General features: G+C 59.6%; 1 protein-coding gene across 9 annotated transcripts in view; it reads left to right on the top strand.

The window, feature by feature from the left end:
• Positions 1–18,712, top strand: part of FAM19A3 (family with sequence similarity 19 member A3, C-C motif chemokine like) — an 83,339-nt gene that overhangs the window by 3,310 nt on the left and 61,317 nt on the right. For 7 of the 9 annotated variants that reach the window (XM_025215049.1, XM_025215042.1, XM_025215041.1 and 4 more), the window contains exons 2-5: positions 7,801–7,889; positions 8,270–8,385; positions 15,547–15,696; positions 16,591–16,715. In XM_025215049.1, the coding sequence (XP_025070834.1) occupies positions 8,271–8,385; positions 15,547–15,696; positions 16,591–16,715 (390 nt within the window). In that variant the 5' untranslated portion in view covers positions 7,801–7,889; position 8,270. Of the gene's footprint in view, positions 1–975; positions 1,133–7,800; positions 7,890–8,269; positions 8,386–15,546; positions 15,697–16,590; positions 16,716–18,251; positions 18,678–18,712 lie in introns of those variants that run through there. The other 2 variants (XM_025215045.1, XM_025215043.1) reach the window with 2 other exon arrangements.

Here is an 18,712-nt window from a genome sequence, read left to right as displayed (position 1 = left end):
GGCAGGGTGCAGGGGGCGCTGGAGGAGCCTGTCTGACAGCCGAGAGCCCCCCGCGGGCGCACGGGAAGGATGGGGGTTTGAGGGCTCTCGCGTCCCCGTCCCTGGGGTAACTCCCCTGGCTGAGACCGGCTCTGCGCCCGGGCGAGATGCTGGCGGGGCGATGGCAGGGAGGGATCTCGCACGTGCCGGGCGGGCGCTGAGCTGGGCCCTGTCCCGTGCAAGGGAGGAAGGTCCTGGGCGCGGAGGCACGGCCGTTGCGCGGAGAGGGAAAGGAGGTGGGTCGCGTGCCCTGGTGCCCGGCTGGCAGGGGGTGAGGAGGCTCTCCTATTTAGCACCGGGCTCATGCTTCAGGAGAGCGCGTCGCTGGTCGCAACACCGGCACCCACGGGATGCCAGCTTTAGCTGTCAAGTGCGCTGCCTCCCTCAAATGACAAGACCGACTTAGCTGCCATTGACCTTGGGTTTCCACCCCCCGATGAGCTGCCTCTCTCTGTGAGAGAAGTCCCTGGCACGGGATGAAGCTGAGGTTGGAGCTGTCAGTGGAGCTGACCTTCAAAATGCCAGCAGCAGCGCCGGGGAGATGGGATTCGCCACGCGAAAGAGCAGGAGTCAGTCCTGGTGCCGGGGCTGAAATGCAAAAGAAAACTCTCCGGCTCACCCTCAGCAGAGAGGAAAATGCTGCGGACGCTGGAGGAATTAGCAAGGAGGGGAAGGAAGGCAGGCGGGAGGAGCAAAGGGGGGAAAGCGCTTGGCGGAGGGGTGCTCCCCTGCTCTGCCTTTCCTGGGCTATGCCCGCTGACCTCCGCCTGCCCTGCTCTATCCCGTGCCAGGCATAAGGGGATGGCGGGACTCCTTGCTGCAGGACCTTGCCGGGCCCAGTCCGGGGGAGACCCAAAGGACAGCTGGACATTTGGAGGGATGTGGGGAGGGCCCGGTGGGCAGCGACTCCGGGAGCTGGCAGGGTGGCTGGCGGGTGCCTGATGCACCTCTTTCCTTTTGTCTGCAAACAGCATCCCCCATCTTTGCCAGGGACTAATCGTGGGAGGTGCTGGCCTGCAAGGCAGGATCTTGCTGCATCACACGGGGAGCTCAGCATGTCACAGAGCTGCGGCTGGTGTGAGCATATAGGCAGGTGGGTCACACGGAGCTGGCGCTAGCTCCACGAGCTGGTTGCCACATGTTCCCTGGGCCGGCTCATGTCTCAGTCGCTAGCAGGCTGCCCTGTGCCGATGGGAGAGTCACCCCACCGGCCCTCCTCACTCGTGGTCTTGCCAGTGTGACTGAGGAGTGTGCAAGGCAGCAAGGTTCCCCGCTTGCAGCTCGCCCCTTCTGGATCGTTAGCAGGGACTAATCCGTCTGTCCGCGGCTCCATCCTGTTCTGTGCCTGTTCCCGGCAGCAGCCCAGTGTCACGGTGCTGGTAGCAGTGAACACCTTCAGGGAAGTGTTAAAACTAGAACAAGGACCTGTCCCCTTTTTGCACGGACACCCAGGAGTGCAGTCCTGAAAGCGCCTCTATCGCTGTGAGGCTTGTGGAAACCTGCTTCTCTCCTCTGCGGTTTTGGGTCACAGACTGCCTGACGCTGTGTCCCAAAGGGGCCGTGCACCATTGAGCCGTTGGGTCTAGTTCCTTTCCGGCCAGGCAGGGCTGCTGGTGGCTCCTGGAGATGCCAAAAGAGCCGGCGTATTGGAACAGTCTTCCAAAAACCGGTAAAGGCGAAGCCAGAGGGTCGGGCTGTCAGTGTTGCTTTGGGAAGCACCGTGTTGTTTCGTGTTGAAAATGCAGCGTTGAATCCCAACCCCCCAACCCCTTCTCATTGCTGCATGGGATGTTGCTAAGTATCATTCACCAGCTCACACAGACCTGTGCTAATAATGCACCAGGCTTCCTAACCTCTGAGCATAATTCAGTGTGACAGAGTCCCTCATTAGCACGGCTGGGCCTCAGACCACGTTGCAAACGGAGCTGCGGTGGGCGCAGCAGCGACTGGAGATCCAGTGTGCTAAATACTGCTTGACCCCCTCCCTCCCTGTCCCCAAAAGCCTCAGTCCCGGACCACATCCTTCTGCAAAGGCAAAGTCTCCGCTTCCATGCCGAGATCCTCATTTTCACGGCTGCTCAGGCCTCACCTTTGCTAACTCCCCTTGCCCTGCCTTGCGTGCAGCTCTGCACTGCCCTTAATGAATACAGTGCAAAATGAAACGAACCTGCTGCAATGCCGGGGCACGGTAGGCAGGGAAGAGAAGAGGCCTGGTGATGCAGACCAAACTCCTGATCCGTTTGGCTAGCATGGCCCCAAAGCGTGGGAGCTGCAGAGCGTAGCGTCTCCTCTGCTCTGCTGCAGTTGCATTGGGCATCATCGGTGCAGGCTGGGCCCTGCAAGCAGCCCTGTGGGGTTGGACAAAGGGAATCCTAGGGAGTGCAGAGCAGTGCAGGCCGGTGGCAGGTCCTTAGCATGCCTATCCGGGCCCTTTCTGGCAGCGACACGGACCGGAGCCCACCGCATCTAACAGGCCTTGTCACGACCACATGGTGCCATCAGCGGTGAGCTCCATGGCACACCTTGCTGGTGGAGCTCAGCACTGGGCGTTGTGGCGGAAGCTGGCTGGGATGGAAGAGACTTGCCTGTAGTATGTGGCGGCATCCGAACCCCAAGACCTCTGGGCTTGGGCCTGCAAGTAGGATGCCTGCCAATGGATTTGGGAGATTTGAAGTCCCAGAGTAATGGGTCTGGGATGGAGGATGTAGCACCATACGTGGCTTTGGAACGAATGAGTTTCTGCCTGCTCAATCGATATGGTTTTTGGAACAATTGCAATCTGCTCAACCGATATGATTTAGAACTGATTTGGCTAATTTGATCTGGACTATGAAAAATATTTTAAGAAAAAAGTTTGTGCCAGTGGGAGTGGGGTTGGGGAAGGGGATGGAGTCAGGAAGGGAAGCGGGGAGGGGACTCCCCTGTGCTCCCTGGGGGACAGGGGTCCAGTTCTCAGCTGCCCTGGTGCTCTAGCTCACTCCGGTCCCACCACTGCCACCTGTGCTGGTTCATTGGCACTGGAAGCAAGCCCATGGACCCCTCCTGGGACAGACGTCCCTGGAGGCAGGGCTGGATGGGATATGGTGCATGCCTTCTCCAAGCTGCCACGTCCAAGCCAGCCCTGCTGCTGTGGGAAACCCCGATGCCTATGGAACAGCCTTCCCCAGGGGCAGAGCTCTCCCACGGGAAGGGCAGTCCAGCCCTATGGAGGCTGGCCTGAGCAGGGGGCTTGGCCTGAGTGTGCCCAGAGCTGCAGTTCTTTGGGATTATGGCCCCGGCGCTGCTCAGCCTCCCCACGAGCTCTCCTGGGAGCCAGGCCACCCCTGCCCCCCTCAGCGTGGCACGCCAGCTCCTTGTCTAAGTATAGTTTGGATGGGGTGGGATGCATTATTGATAGGCCTGTAATTTATTTATACTTTCATAGCTCTGACAAACAGCTCAGCCTTTCTCTACTAAATATAGCTTGCCCGCCAGTGTCTGTCAGGGCCCCGCGTGGCACGGAGCAGGCAGAGGGTGCGTGGGCTTGAGCTCAGCCGGGCGACACTTTGGGAAATGAGCCTTTCCAGACACCAACTCACCCTGCTCCTGGCCCGCTCTCCTGCCTCGTTGCTGTTGCTGGCCGTGTTGCACGAGCCTCTCCAGGCACACACGTGTCCACGCGGTCAGGCTCTCCCTGCTTTCCACATGCTAACAAGAGCAAGAGGAAGGCAACTCGCTGGGAAAGATGCAGGAGGTGAGCAGAACCCCCTGCCTTTCTCTCCCTCCTCTGGCAGCCAGATGTGTCCTGCAGTGGGAAGCCAGATGTGTGCAGCTGGATGCAGTGCATTCTGGGCTGTCTGTGGCTCAGCCACGCTCCAGCTCCCGGGCGCAGGGAAGCTGTCAGGGCATCTGTGGGTGCTGGGGCAAGTTTATTCCCCTTCCCCTTGGATGATGCACTGTGGCTCTGGCTGTGGTGCTGAGTGCCAATGACTGGTGGATTCAGCACCAGCTGCTGAATGGGCTGGGATGTGCCGGCCGGGTTGTTGGCTGCTTGGGCATCGTGTATCCCAGACTGTGAGTATCAGCCGTGCCACCTCTGCTGGGCCCAGGACGGTCCCCCCAGGAGAGAACCTCAGATCGTGGGTTTACTTGACTGTCCCCCAGAGCCCTCACTGCTCAGGTCTGTCCTGCAGCGTGGCTCTTGTTAGCCATTTGTGCTGTTGTGGTACCCAAAAGCCACTGCCAAGCCCAGGGCCCCTTCGTGCTGCATGCTGTCTGGACACCCCGTGCTTGGCATGGAGCTGGCATGCTCAATGGCTGGGAGGAGAAGCAGGATGGGAGTGATGCTCAGGTCTCACGGCAGGTCAGCGGCACAGCTAGGAACAGAGCCCAGGTCCTGGTTGCCCACCTGCCCCAAGCTGCCTCCAGTTTTCACAGTGTGCCAGCGCCTGGGCTCATTCTCATGAAGGGTTAACAATGGGATTTTGTCACCTGAAACAAATTTCTGCCAGGAAATGAGTTTGCGCCAAAGTTCAGGTGTTTCCGCAGGGAAGTCTTGCCTTGGAGGCTGGTTGCAGGGGGGGTTATTTTTGCCATCTAATCAAAACAGCCAGCAGCCTCTTTTCAAATTGGTAGCGCAGAAGGAAACCCTGGAAGCAGAACTTCTTAGGCCTTGAATGCTGGTGGTGCAAGTGGGAGGAGGACTGGTGCCTGTGCCCCTGAAGCACACGGGCTCTGAGCTGCCTGGGTCTCCGTGCCCGCTGTCTCCAACGTTGAGTCGCTGCAGATGTTCCTAAAGGCACCTGCATCTGCCCCCCACCAGCATCCCCAGCAAAGGGATTAGTTAAGTGTCTCCAGGAAGAGTGGTCGGACTGCAGGATCAGATGCTTCCAGTTCAGCCTGGAGAAGGGAAGACTGAGGGGGATTGAATAGCAGCCTTTAGCTGCTATAACTTTCTCATGATGGGGGGTGAAGCACTGCAGCAGGCTGTCCAGAGAGGTGGTGAGTCTCTGTCCTTGGAGGTGTTGAAGACCCGGGTAGACAAAGCCTCGGCTGGGATGATGTAGCTGGGGCTGGTCCTGGTTTGAGCAGAGGGGGTGGACTGGATGGGACCTCCTGAGGTCCCTTCCAGCTCTAATTTTCTATGACTGTATGACAATTAATGAGGCTGGCTTAGAGGCAGGGAAGCTGCAACGTGCGGGGCTGGGGGACCAGGTGCTGCCATCACAGTGCCCACGGCCAGCCCTGCCTTGCTGCTCTGGGGCATGCACTTTTGGAGCCCCTTGCAGCCCACAAGATCGTGTTTCTGTTGATGGCAGCAACCAGCACCAGGCATGCAAAGAGCTGCTCGTTTCCGCACATGTCTCTGCTGTTTGTCTCTGCCTCTGGGATCTGGCACCAGCATTGCAGGCACACAGGGCAGGGGGATAGGGTCAGAGCCAGGCTCCTTGGCTGTGTCTCGCCCCTCTGGGGTTGGAGCAGGGCATGTGGGGGGGCTGTGCCTGGCTCAGGATGTGGCCTGTAGCCCTGCCAGCGGCTCGGCTCCCTGCCCTGTGCAGTTGGGATGTGAGTTGGGTGCTGCTGTCCCTGCGTGCACAGGCAGAGGCAGACGGGTAGGGGCTGCTGGGCAGGGTCTTTTGGATCTGGAAGGGGATTTTACTGGTGCACTGGGCCCCCAGAGTTATGCAGTGCAGAGAGGAGCCCTGCCTGGTGCGTGGCGTGTGAGCATCACGGGCCGCCGGCAGTGACCAGGCCTGGGCTAGCCCGTCCAGGGAGAGACCCCAGGGTGGCAGAGAGGCGCTGGGCAGCGGAGAAGAGACAGCTGATCCCCTTTGCTGTACCAAGCCTGTGCCTGGGTCCCTGTCTCAGCTCCAGCGTGAGCCCAGCCGCTGTGAGCAATTCCAGCTCGCTCGCTCGCGAGCACCTGCATCGCGCAGACGGTATTTACTGACTCTCCAGCTTGTCTTTCACGAGTGCTGCCTCGCACTCCAGTTTATGGCGTTGTTGGCCCTGGGGCCCCGCAAGGCCCCGGCAGGCAATAAACCGGGCCGGGAATTGTCACTTCACTTTGCAGGGCAGAGCGGGGCTTGCAGCTCGTGCTCAGAGGCCCCGGCTGCTCCCAGCGGCAGGGCCAGAGGTGATAAAAGTGAAGGGGAATGGGCTGAAGGCAGGGGATGATAAAGCAGCGAATGGCTTCGTTTTCAGCGTTACAGCCAGGGGTTTAGGCAGCAAGGCTGTGCCGCTGTGTGCTGCCAGGAGGAGGGCATGGCAGGCCGCCTCACAGCTGGGTCTCCGTGGGGGTAGTTGGGGTGTAGGTGTGGGGGCTGGGTTGGGGGATCAACACCCAGAGCGGGGCGTCCTGCTGTCTCTTGCGGGGAGCAAGGTTCCCACGTGAGTGCTGGGCAGGTGCTTGAACCTACCTGTTCAGACAGCACCGGTGTCCCATGCTCGGGAAGGCGGTCGCCCGCTGAGAGGCGCGGAAGTGCCAGGTGGACAGACAGCACCCTCAGGACACCAGGGCTCAGCTCCTGCCTCTGCCTGGCTCCCCATGCCCTCGGGCAAGGTCCCAGCCCCTGAGCAGAGAGGAGGCTGAGAGTCTGCTCCCAGTCAGCCTGGCCCTGTATAGGGCTGGGCCCTGGGCAGCCCCCTCCTCATGCACAAGGCGCTGGTGGGCTCCTCGCTGCAGCCCATCTGGGTGCAGCGTAGGAGGTGGCACCGCGGGACGGGATGGCTTTTTCCTCCCCCAAAACCTGGGTGCAGCCTTCGCACGGCTCGTGTCCCCCCGCGCTGTCAGGATACAGCTCTCAGAGCTTCGCCCCTGCTAGCAGGCTGGATCTTTCCCCTGGCTCAAGTATTCAGTGTGATAAGCAGGCGATAATGAGGTGCTGTATTTTAGGCCTGAGGGAAAGGAATATTTAAAGGTGGAGGCCTTTCTGCTGGCCTTGTAAAGCGAGCAGCTCACATGTGCTTGGGGGAAGGATGCCCCACGGGAGCACGGGATACTGGGGCACTGCGGGCACAGATACCCGGGCACATGGGTAGCGTGAGGTGAGCTCGGGGGTGCACGTGCCGGGCGGCTGCCGCCCGTGTGTGCACTCTCACCCCTCAGGAGGCAGCTTCTGCCTCAGTGAAAGGAGGGCTGGTGACCTCACACCTATGGTGGGGTGAGATGGTGCATGGGCAGTGCCCTCCTCTGTGTTCACACCCAAGCTTACCTGGGGTCAGTTGTTTGTGTCCATACCTTTGATCTGCATCCCGGGAGATAACACTAGCCCCGGTCTCTGAGCCCTTGTCTGCTGAGATGCAGGCTCTTGGGAGCCCAGGCTCCTGTGCACCGGTCCCAGTCCAACCCCTGGCACAGCAGAGACCCCCCAGCTGTGGCCGAAGGCATGTTTAGCCCCTGCAGGAAGGCGGTGTGTGCGCTGGCCATGTGTCGCTGCATGTATTTCATGCACTGCTCTCCATGCACAGTAGGAGCTGAGACAGCTCTCAGTTACCCCGGTCCAGATCAGGAGCAAATCCCTGGACATCCATGGAGTCGCCACGTTGCAGCTGGAGCAGGCGAGGCCAGGATCACAGCCGCTGCATCCTGCCAGACAGGACCCCTGTTAGAGCCATGCCTGATGGCTGCCTGGAGCAGGACCAGCTGTATGTTTGCCTGGATAATCACAGCCATAGGTGATCCCAAGACAGCGTCTTCCCAGGGCTGCATGATTCTCCCAGGCAGGAGCTTTGTAGAGGGTATCATTACCAATGTGGTTGTTTTTCTCTCCCTGCTTTCAGGTGCACTGATGTTTGCCCTTCTTGGTAAAGACCTAGTCTGTCTGAGGCTGGCAGAGGAACCGGCGTCAGCTGCAAGACCCCAGTAAGAGGTAGGTAACTTTGCCCCACTGTCATTCGGGCAGCATCTTCTTCTTGTGCTTTCACTGGCCACGCAGCTGTAAGAATGGCTCTCACAGTGCTGTGCAAAGAGCGAATTCAGAAAGGGGCGCGTGTGCATGTGCACACGTGTGCACAGCCGTGTACGTGCATGTAAGTGCATGCACGTGCTCTGGGACCACCATGAGAGTAGTGCCCAGGCTTCTGCAGCTGCTGCTTCTGTTCTGCCGTGTCCTGGACCCCGACTGCCGCCGCACAGGGATGCTGGCGTGTCGGCGCTGCCTTCGCTGCCCTTCCTTTCCCCACCCCTGCTCCGAGTTATGGCGCTTCTTGCTTTCTGCATCTCTTCCCTCTCTCTTTGTGTTTCTGGCAGAATGAGTGAGAGAGACATACGCAGCTTGAGCAGATGGGGATTTGTGCTCACTCTCTGCCTTATCACGCTATGGGGAAGACTGACGCTGGCCTCCTCCCACCACAGAAGCCATTCAGGTAGGAAGAGCTCGCACCCTGGCTGCTCAAAGCCGTGGGACCAGCGCAGGGGTCTGGGGGTGGGCCCAGGCAGCCACGTGGCATCGCCGGCTCCGCTCCTTGCCAATGCCAGAGCCAGGCCTCGCTAATCCAGCCCCCCACGTGTAGGACTGAAGCAGAGGGAGGGCTCAGCCCTATTGCAGCAGACAGCCAGGCAGGAGGGGCGCAGTACCGTCTTCAGCATTCAGAAAGTGCCTCATGGGGTCCTTGCAGCGTGGCCGTGCTTTCCACCATGCTTTCCACGGCAAAGCCCGTCCCACGCGGGCCCGCCGGGCACGGTGGGAACGGCGTTTTCTCTGCAGTCTGCGAGGGGCTGTGGCGAAGGCTGTGCTGCAAGCGGCACCGACGGCGGGAGCGGGGGGTTGTTGCATCGATTGCACGGTAAAGCCCCAGCAAACGTGCTGCCTCGCGCCAGAGAGCACAGGACGAACGCTCTGGGCTGTTTTCCAATAAATCCGCTGGCTGGGTTATGACTTGTAAATATTTTAAAATGTGTTCCTTGAGAATGATTGTTTGGTGAGCCTAACCGTTCCTGGGATCTCATTATTAGGATTTGAAAACTGAATCACTTGGTGACAGTAGCAAAACCCAAAGCAGCACCTGTATTCTCAGTTTATTACCGCGTTAATTTTTGATTTACGAGCACCGTTAGTCAGCACCGCGGCCACGTGGGTCACCGGGATTGTCATGAAATACGGCTGTCATCGAAGGGATGCTCCAGACTTTTAAGCTTTCATTAAAAATATAAATTTTTTAGCCCTCCACTTGTGAAGATAATCTTGAAATACGAGCAGAGCGCAAGCTGACGTCGAGCTGAAAATCACACAACCTCAGCTCTGACATGTTCATTTGTCATCCGGCTGTACGGCACGCTGCGAACGTCCGTATCGAGCGCTCCCTGTCCGTGGGTTTCAGCGATACGGCGGGGCACACCTCTGTGTTCGAGATCTGTGTTTTGCAGAGCCGATGTGATTTTCTTGAGCGTGGGAGCGCAGATCTATAGCAGAAGTTTGATAAGGCAGGAAGTCGCGAGCGTCGGCTCGATCTCTCGTTCTTTTTCCGCCTGGCGCTGGGCATCCGAGGAGGCTAATGCAGGACTTTCAAGATAAGAAGAGCTCTTAAATTATTCAGCCCTGTCAGGCAGTGAGGCTCGGTGTGAGGCTGTGGGTTTCAGCTCCTCTCTGCGTTGCAGAGGCAGCGCTGTGGAGCTGGCAGTGCCGGCGCGGAGGTGGTAGCAAAGGGCTGGGGGGCTCGGTAGCAGGAGGTGAAAGGACTAATGGGTGGAGCATGGTGCTGCATGGAGTGAGCGCTGCCTCACGTGTGGCCGCCTGGCTTGTGAGGGTCTGTGGTGCTGGGAGGAAAGGCACCTGGGCAGCCCGACAGGGGTTAAAATGACCCCCTTCGTTGCCCACCCACCCTGCTTATCCGAGTCCAGAGGACACGGCCGTTGCCCACTGCTGGTGCCATCTCTAAAGCAAGCGGCGTGGAGGGCACGCAGCCTCCGGGCGCTTCCTGGGGTTCCTGAGCCAGGTTTCCCTCGTTGCCCCAGGTGTCCCAGCTAGACCCAAATGGCTGCATGCCCTCGGCCTTGGGGGTGCGCAGGCTTGAGGGCATCCCATCAGCCTGCAGCGGTGCCCAGGCCCTGTGGCTTCCGGGCCCCTCGTCTCGCTGGGCACGGGAGGAGCTGCAGAGAGACGTGACTGAGCGGCGCCTGTCTGGGGGGAGCAAAGGCAGTCACGGGGACCCTCCATGCCTAGCCCTGCGGACGCCGTCTGGTTGCAGGCACCATGCTTTTCTTCTGCAGCATGCCTTTCCAGTTTGAAAGCAAACCCCTTGCTTGCAATGGGCAGGCTGGTTTTTGAGGGGAGGGGAAAGCAAAAAGGGCTCTGATCCACATGATCCCACTTGCCCTGGTTTGGCTACTGCCTCCCCTACTTCCACGGTCGCTGCCCCTGCATTTTGGGAGCACGGGCACCTCCTCCCCGCACCGCTACGCTCCGGTCCAGCCAGAGCAGCCTCCCCCTGCCCGGCTGCCGGGACAGACCTTCAGGCCAGCTCCCCGATCCGGCGTCTACGCAGAGCAGACGCAGCGTGAGCCAGGAGAGGAGCAAAGGCAGCAGAGACCCGAAGCACCAGGACCGGGGTTTGTCGTTGCAACCTCAAGAGACCTGCGACTGCAGCAGCAAGAGCTGGCGCGGCTGCAGTAGAGACAGCCTGCCCCGATGCTCTCTGCGCTCGGGATAGGAGATCGCTAGGGGTTAACCTGAAAAGGCTCCTGTGTTTGCATGACCCTGTACCTAACCCCTGTCCTACTTCTGTCATCCTTTTCCCTGCCAGCGAAAGCGGCTCTAAGCCTATAATCCCCACCCGCATTGCTTAAATCCCAAACACATCGTCCAGAGAGACTCTGCCAACAAGCCAGTCAGCAGTTACCTGCTCTACGCCCTTTCTAACCGGTGACGGGCCAACGTGAAGATAAACCCGCGTCCTCATCTCTGGAGCTGCGTTCGGCCAGAGCTCGGGGCGTCGGGGATATCTGGGGTCTACCCGAGTCATCTCCCAGACGTGATCTCTCATGGGATTGCTCCAAGGGAAGCCGGGGACTGAAACCGCTCCTGCCTGGGGAAATATTCACATCAGACAGTCTCCAGGCTGGCTGGAGCTTGCTGGGAGACAGACACGAGGTGGGTGGTGCCTGGTTCGACAGCTCCGTGGAGGGTGTGATTGCCAAGTGATGCTCGGGCTGTTATCGCCGCCCGTCCCCAGCAAGCACCCGCGTGGAGGAGGGCAGGCTCATCGTGGCTATCAGACCCTCGCTCTACACCGATTCGAACCGACAAGGTGGAAATCGTGCCGTACCTTCAGTGCCAGGCATCGGAGCCGGGGACAACCAGGATGACTGCTGGAGATGCTCTTGGGAGATCTTTGCTCCTTCCAGAGCAACGCATGAGCAGAGACAAAGTGACACATGTTCACACTTGGGTGCCTATAATTAGGCATCTAAATAGGTGGCCTGATTTCCAAAGCGGCAGGCACCCACCGCTCCCGCGGCTCCCGCGGCTGCCACGTGGAGCCAGAACAGGCAGGCCCAGAACGGAAACAGCCGCAGCTCACCCGATGGCACTGGAGCAACTGCCACTGGGATTTTGGGGACGTGAAATCGGCCCGTGTTTCCCTGCACTGCACAAGCACGCGTGCAAAGGGATATATTGGCACGCTCCTGTCTCCTGTGCACATGTATGCACATGGGTGTGTGCATAAGCAAGTTTTACCTGCATAAAACAATCCCAGGATAGGCCAAATCTCACGGTCGTTACTCAGGCACGACGCCGGCTGGTAACACAGGGATGCGGTCAGAGCCGGGCCCGACTTGCATTTGTATAGCACGGTTGCTTTCCTCTGCCCTCCCCAGCTTTCCCGGCGCTGGAAGCATCTCTCTGGTGTGGAGCTGCACGACCCCCATTTCTCCTTGAGACGGGCTGAGTGTCCAGGTGTCCTGCCCCCGGCTCCCTGCCTTCGTGGGGCAGCTGTTTCTGCTGGCACAGGGGTGCTCTCAGCCGGGTGGGCACTTTGCTTCCCATAGCTCTGCACTCCCCTGTCTGTACCCATGGAGGCTGCCCAGGGTGTTTGCCTTCCCAGCTGGCTTTGCCAGCACACATTGGCTGTGCAGAAGGAGCCTGGCAGCCCTTCCTCCCTGAGAGCATCGTTCCTGACTTTCGGTCGGGTGTCTCCTGGCTGTGGGATGTGGGTGGGGATGGCGGGGAGCTCCCTTGGTTTATGATGTGGTGGCCTGGGACCTCCAGGACTGGACTCAGGGACCTGGGAGGGTCCTTTCTGCCTGATGTTGGTAAGAAAACCCCAGCTTCAGGCCTCGGGCATTCATTTAGGACCACAGCCACGGCTGGGGTCACTGGGCCCAGGCCCCGCTGTTGCTGACATTATGTCCTGCGCTGCCTCTCATCGCCGGGCAGGACACGTCTTGGCGTGTGCGTGGCGTGTAGCAGAGCGGCTCTGCAGCCTCCGTCTGAGGACGCAGTAAAAGTCCCACCAGACGGGCAGTGGTAATGAGCAATAAAAACAGCTCTGCCTCTCTCCAAAAGCCTCCTCAATAATGCATGCATAAAAGGCAGTAGTGAGTTTAACATCTTAATTATTTAGCACATACTAGTAGTCGAGTTGTACTATGCACGGGCCCGAATGCAGATGGCTCATGGCACGCATTGACCTGTCCTGGGGGGGCTGGGGCAGAGCGGACAGACAAGGGGCAGGGGAGGCAGTGACAGGCCCAGGGTGACATAGCAGGGCAGTGGCAGAGCCCAGGTCCTGGCTGCTGTGGGTCCATGATGAGTCTGGGCGCAGTTCGGCGGAGCAAAGGGTGCAAACTCCACCTCCCAGCAGGACTCCATTGTGGGAAGCAGTTGTCCCCACTGCATTACGGGTTTGCCTCGGGGCACCTGCCGAGATCCCAGCCCTTGCTGCCAGCATGAGCCAGCCGGCAGCGAGAGACAGGCCTGCCTGTGACAGCCGTGTGCATCCCCTCTCTGCTGTCCCAGAGCTGGCGCCGGGAGGCCAGCACCTTTCCTGAGTGCTTGCAGCTGTGACTGCGACCACGGAGGTGTCTGGGGCTTCTTCACACCCCAGAGCTGGCGTGCGCTGACCCGACGGCTGCAATAGCGGCAGCATGGAGGGAGAGCATTTTCCTGCCTCCGCAGCAGCTGCTTGTCAGGCACTTGGGCAGGGGGAGCAGAATTGTCCCCCGGTGCCCAGCTCCCCTGTGCAGCCAGCAGGGAGCAATGGGGACAGGCCCTCGGGCGCTGGTGCCTGCCCGGGGAGCTGGCCCCGTCTGCCCCCCGCTCAGCCTGGAGAGCTGACGCCAGCTGCTGGCTGCTTGCCGGTGCCCGTGTGACACCAGGACGTGGCAAAAGGAGCATTTGGCCCATAGCAGGTCAGGGCCTGAACGGGGAAGAGAGGACGGCAATTAGCGCTGCGTGCCCCCAGCCCCGTTCTCCCCTCGCCTGCAGCGGGAGGGTCAGGAGAGCGCCGTGCCTCTGTCGCCACCCTCTTCTCCGGCTCCCAGACAGCAGGGTGCCAGCTCTCGGTCCCTGCCATTGCTGCCCGGCAGGCACAGCCTGTAGTGATGCCTGGGGAAGTGGGGCTGTGATTTCCTCTGAGGGGAGCAGCAATTATTGCTACCGGTGCCAGTCCCCGGGGCCATGGGGCTGCCGTGTGCACGTGAGAGAAAGGCTCACGGCCCTTTGAATGCAGCCTGAGGCTTCATCGGGAGCAATTCCTTCAGGAGAGCTAACGAGCCCGGGCCTGGGACTGTCCTGGGGACTCCTGCCCACGGGGCTTGCCCTACCCAGCTGCGAGCACATTTCCCAGGCAATTATATCCCAAGACGGGGAAACCACCAGCCAGGGACTGCTTGGGGACAGCGAAGGGCAGCATTTCAGAGCAGCAGGCAGGAGGCCGGTCCTGGAGTAATGGGCTAAGCTGGCCAAACCCTCCCACTAAGGACGGCAAGGCCAGGCTGGGCTGGGGAGCAGGATGCGGAGGGGACCAGCAGCTCTGGCCAGGCTGTCTGGCCAGGGGAGCGGAGGGGAGGCAGACCCCGCAACAGCACCCTTGCTCCCGGGAGAGCCAGCACAGCAGGGCCCTTGGCAATCTGCACGAACGCTCACAATTAGCCAGAGCCGAGGATCCTCCATCACTCCTTGGCTTATTTGGGAATCCCATTTACTATTAAAAATGGAGCCAAACCCAGCTGTGTTCGCTCGGTAACAAGCTGCTTTCCTCTTCGCTTGCACCAAAGTCCATCGTTTCATTTTGAATCAAACCTTCATTAAAACTGAATTACGATGGCATTTAAAAGGGAGAGTAAAATTTATGGGCAAAGATGTTATTACGAAATACTTCCAGGATAGGTAATTGTGTAATTATTATGGGCAGGGATGAAAGCGGTGGTTCATTAGCAGAAAATGACCATGAAATAACAATAAATAAAACCAAATAGAACCGGTGGTAATTGCAAAACCTGGACCGACTGCACGCCCGACAGCGCTGGGCACGCTGGCATGTTGAGCTTAACCCCTGAGGGGCGGTGTCTCGGGCTCTGCAGGATATGCTGTACCCTCTCGCCCAGGCATTTGCATTATGGTGTCCTGGTTCCTGAGACGACGCAGATCCGCCGAACGCCAGGCCGCTGGTGCTGGTTGCCTGGCTCCCGATTCAGTGGGGAGCAGAGGGGTCTGTGCTTTGAATCTCTACCTTTCCAGAATGGAGACATTGAATGGCTCCAGCAGATTTATCTTCCTGAGAAGCTGGCGCTGGGGTGTCCTGATGTAGGTGAGATCAAGGGGACGAGGGCAGGGCCGGTTAGAAATGACAAGGGTCGTGCATGCGCCTGGCTGCTAGCCTGATGCTCACCAGGACGGCCAAGGAGACAGGAGCACGTGGCAGGGCAGAGGAGAGGAGGGTGAAGGGACCATCCGAGAAGGTGCCCAAATGAGGGCACTGGGCTCCAGAAGGGGACAGGGTGGTGGACGGAGATGCGGCGCGGAGCGGGGTCAGGCAGTCTGCGGGCACTGCCCCTGCCTGCTGCTCCACCTGGCACGGGGCGCGTTGCCCTGTGCTCGCTGGTGACGCCGGGGAAGGGTCGGCCCCGTGGCTGCTTCGGGGCTGTAGACGGCTCTTCAGACACTGCCTCCCTGCACGCAGGGCCACGGCTGGCCGCCTCGGCTCCTCCATCCACCCGATGAAAGACCTCGGGACCAGGCATGTCGCTGTGGCCAGAGGGAGAGAGCGGGGTGAGAATGGCGTCAGCAGACCCACAGTCCAGACACGGACGCTGCCTCTGTCTGTCTGTCGAAGTGGTGAAGAGAAAGTCCATAGGGATTTATTATTGACTCTCTCTCAACGACTAGGTCACAAACCGGGCCGTTCCTGGTGGAAATCACGGAGCGGGGAGGCTAGCGGGATTCGATGCCGGGCCCCGGAGGTCATAAACCAGCACTTTAGTGTTCTCTGTTTCTTAATGTTTTGATGGTGTGGGGAGAGGAGCAGGGAAGCTGGGTGTGCGCCGGGTCCCGCCTGCCTGACGTGTGCCCGCTTCCCTCCTGGCAGTGCGCGTGGAGCCTGGCACGTGCGAAGTCATCGCCGCCCACCGCTGCTGCAATAAGAACAAGATCGAGGAGCGCTCCCAGACGGTGAAATGCTCCTGCTTCCCCGGGCAGGTGGCGGGGACGACCCGCGCAGCTCCCTCCTGCGTGGACGGTGAGTATGGCCAGCCGGCGGGCAGGCGCGGGAGCTGTGCTCGCCAAAGCGCCGAGCGGGCGAATGGCTTCGCAAAGGGGTCTGGTTTTCAGACCCCTCGGTACATCGGATGCTTTTGGCTGGGGAGCGTCCCCGTTCCCACCCAGCGCTGGCCTGTTTGCTTCTGCATGCCTGAGACGGTGTCGTCTCCCATCCCCGCTCACCTGCAATGCAGTCGTGATGCCCCGGCACCCGCAGTCCTCCTAATGCCTCGTGTACCCCAGCCTCGTCTCGCCCGTCAGCAGCAGCTGGGATCACGTGAGATGAAGCATTTGGCCCGTCTCCACGTGGCCTTGCTTTGTGGCCTCGGGCAGGTCTCTGGGCCTGTTTCCCGGTGTGTCCTGCCTCTTGAGTAGGGTGCGCATACAGCCCCCGACCCGGCGCAGCTCTGATCTCAGCTGGTGTCTCCCTCAGGGATCGGCAGGGCAGGCCAGGAAGGCAGCGGGGAGAATTGAAAGTCACTTTTCTAAACCCCTAAAGAGGCTGGTGGGGATGTTTAATTTCCCCCCGCAGCCAGTGGGAGGGTTTGATTCACAATGGCCCAAAACACAGCCAACTTTCATGCTGCATTAGGTAGCTTTCTCTCCCTTCTCCCCTCTTTTTTTGCACCGGGAAACAGGGAGTGAGACGGGGAGGCTGGTGTGACTGGAGTGGGGAGCATGCATGAACCCTCCAGGCCCCCAGGTTTTTTATTCGGGAAGGCTTGGACAATCTGTGAGCCTTGCCTCCTGCGTGCAGAGCCCGCAAAACAGCTCCAGCAATCCCCAGCGTCTCCCCGCCTGTCTCCCAGTGCCCCAGCTGCATGCACCCACCCCGACCCATTGCTCACTGGCCCTCTCTCCCCGTTCCCGGCAGCCTCCATCGTCCTTCAGAAGTGGTGGTGCCAAATGGAGCCGTGTCTAGAAGGGGAAGAGTGTAAGGTGCTGCCGGACTTGTCAGGATGGAGCTGCAGCAGTGGCAACAAAGTGAAAACCACCAAGGTAGGTCTGCACGGCTGTGCCAGGCCACGCAGGCACCGTGGGACTTTTCCCCCTGAGGACACAGCTGCCTCCTATGCCCTGGCTAGCATGGGGCTGGCTTCCAGGCATCCAAGGGTGGCTTTCGGAGGCCCTGCCCTCCCTGCCCTTCCCTTCCCTTCCCTTCCCTTCCCTTCCCTTCCCTTCCCCGCCGGCTGCTCTCTGGAGCACCTGGCCCCTGGTTCCCGCCTGCCGTCACAGCGTGGCGGTGCCGTCGAGGGCTGCCTGGGATGGCGCGGCTCCCCTGGCTGGAGCAATCATCTGTGACAGAGAGCGACATGATTATTATTTTCATGCCTTGCTGAATGCCCCGAAGAACAAGGTATAATTAAAATTTTATCAAACTCATTAGTAATTACATGTATGTCATGGTTAATCAGTTGCATAATTCTGTAATCATTGTTCATGCAGTTGAGTGTAATTATTCTTTATGCTTTAGCCAAGCTCCCCCCCTCGTCCCCACCCCCCACCCCCTCCCTTCTGCACAACCCCGCTGCGAGGCCGGGGGACATCTCGATCGGGTTTTTGTGCGCGGTCGCACTAGAAAGTTGCCGCGGGTGTGAGAGCCGGGTCCTCTGCCACGGGTGTCCCGCTGCACTCGCGGCTGCCCCATTTGGGTACAGCTTGCCTGTTTTGTTTTCCCCAGCCTCTGTCTTGATGTGAAGTCCCTGCTTCAGGGCTTGACCCATGCTGGGGTCTCCCGGGGGTCTGTGCCACGTGTGACACCCGCGCTGCTGGCTCTCGGGCCGGTCTGGTTTTGTGGCAGGGAACAAAGCTGTCTCTGCCCCATCTCTGAGAACAGCCTCAGGCTGCCCTGGGCTTTCCCACCACGCTCGCTCGCTGCCTCTTAGACCTGAGGGCTGATGTATTCCCAAGTGACTACTGGGTCTCAGTGCCCGGCGTAAATAAGCCCATTTCTCAGCTGCCAAAGCCGAGCGCTCCTAGACCACCCACGGGCGACACGGGCATCAAACGCCCCATCGGGCAACTGCACCTATCAAACACGCTTGCATTGTCTGAAGTCTGGTGGCTGGTAGCTGGTGAGCGGGAGGATGGGCTGGATGCATTCGATCGGGGGCCATGGCAAACAGTGTGACCATTTCCATTAGCAAACACTCTGCAGAGTGAGCATCCTTGGGGGAAGCCCTTTGACAGATCATTTCAAACAAGAAATAAATGAGAGGCAAGTGTGACGTGCCCGCAGATAATCCGTCGGGGAGAGAAATCATTTCTCTGAAGAATTTTGTCACAAATGACTTGCTGCGCGGGGGGCTGGGCTCTAACCAGCCCGTCCAGACGGAAAGCATCGCCCGCCTCTGGTGCTCAAAGCAGGCTCCCCCAAATCATGAGCTTTAAAAAAAGCACATGCCGCCGGCTCTTTTTATCCGCCACCTGGAGCCCGAGCCTCCAGGTTTCATTCCGAGCATGTTTTCCAGCTTGTCCGTGCAACCACGAGGGCTATAATCGTCTTTGTTAATGAAAGCTGAGATTCTCACATAGGCGGAGGATGGCAGGGCCCCAAAGACAACCCTGGCTGCAGCCTGAGAGCCAGGATAACACGGGAGGAGCTGGCAGCACCAAACGCACGTTGCTGCCCCTCGAGGGGAACAGGCTCAGAGATGCAAGGAGCAGCAAAGAGGAATGGGGACCGGGAAGCACGTCTGTCCTGGCAGCGCTGTACTGGGTCCCGTCAAGATGCTGGGCTGGACTGGGCTGAGCTGGGCTGCTCGCTCCCTTGCTTGCCGTCGCTGTCCCGCTCTCATCGCAGCCTCAAGCCGGTTCGCACCGTTCCTCTCTGGAGGCTGGGCTGGAGCTGCCTTAGCATCCGGGTAGCTGACAAATAAGCACATCTCCGCTCCTTCGCTGGGGCTCGTGCTATGGACAAATTGTCCCCTGTATATTATTTTTTTGATGCTTCCAGTTTGATCTCCCTGCCATTGTTAATGGATTTGCTAAATTGC

Source organism: Alligator sinensis, unplaced genomic scaffold (assembly GCF_000455745.1).
Source record: "Alligator sinensis unplaced genomic scaffold, ASM45574v1 scaffold1218_1, whole genome shotgun sequence".
Lineage (NCBI taxonomy): Eukaryota > Metazoa > Chordata > Crocodylia > Alligatoridae > Alligator > Alligator sinensis.
This window is presented reverse-complemented; position numbering and strand designations above follow the sequence as displayed.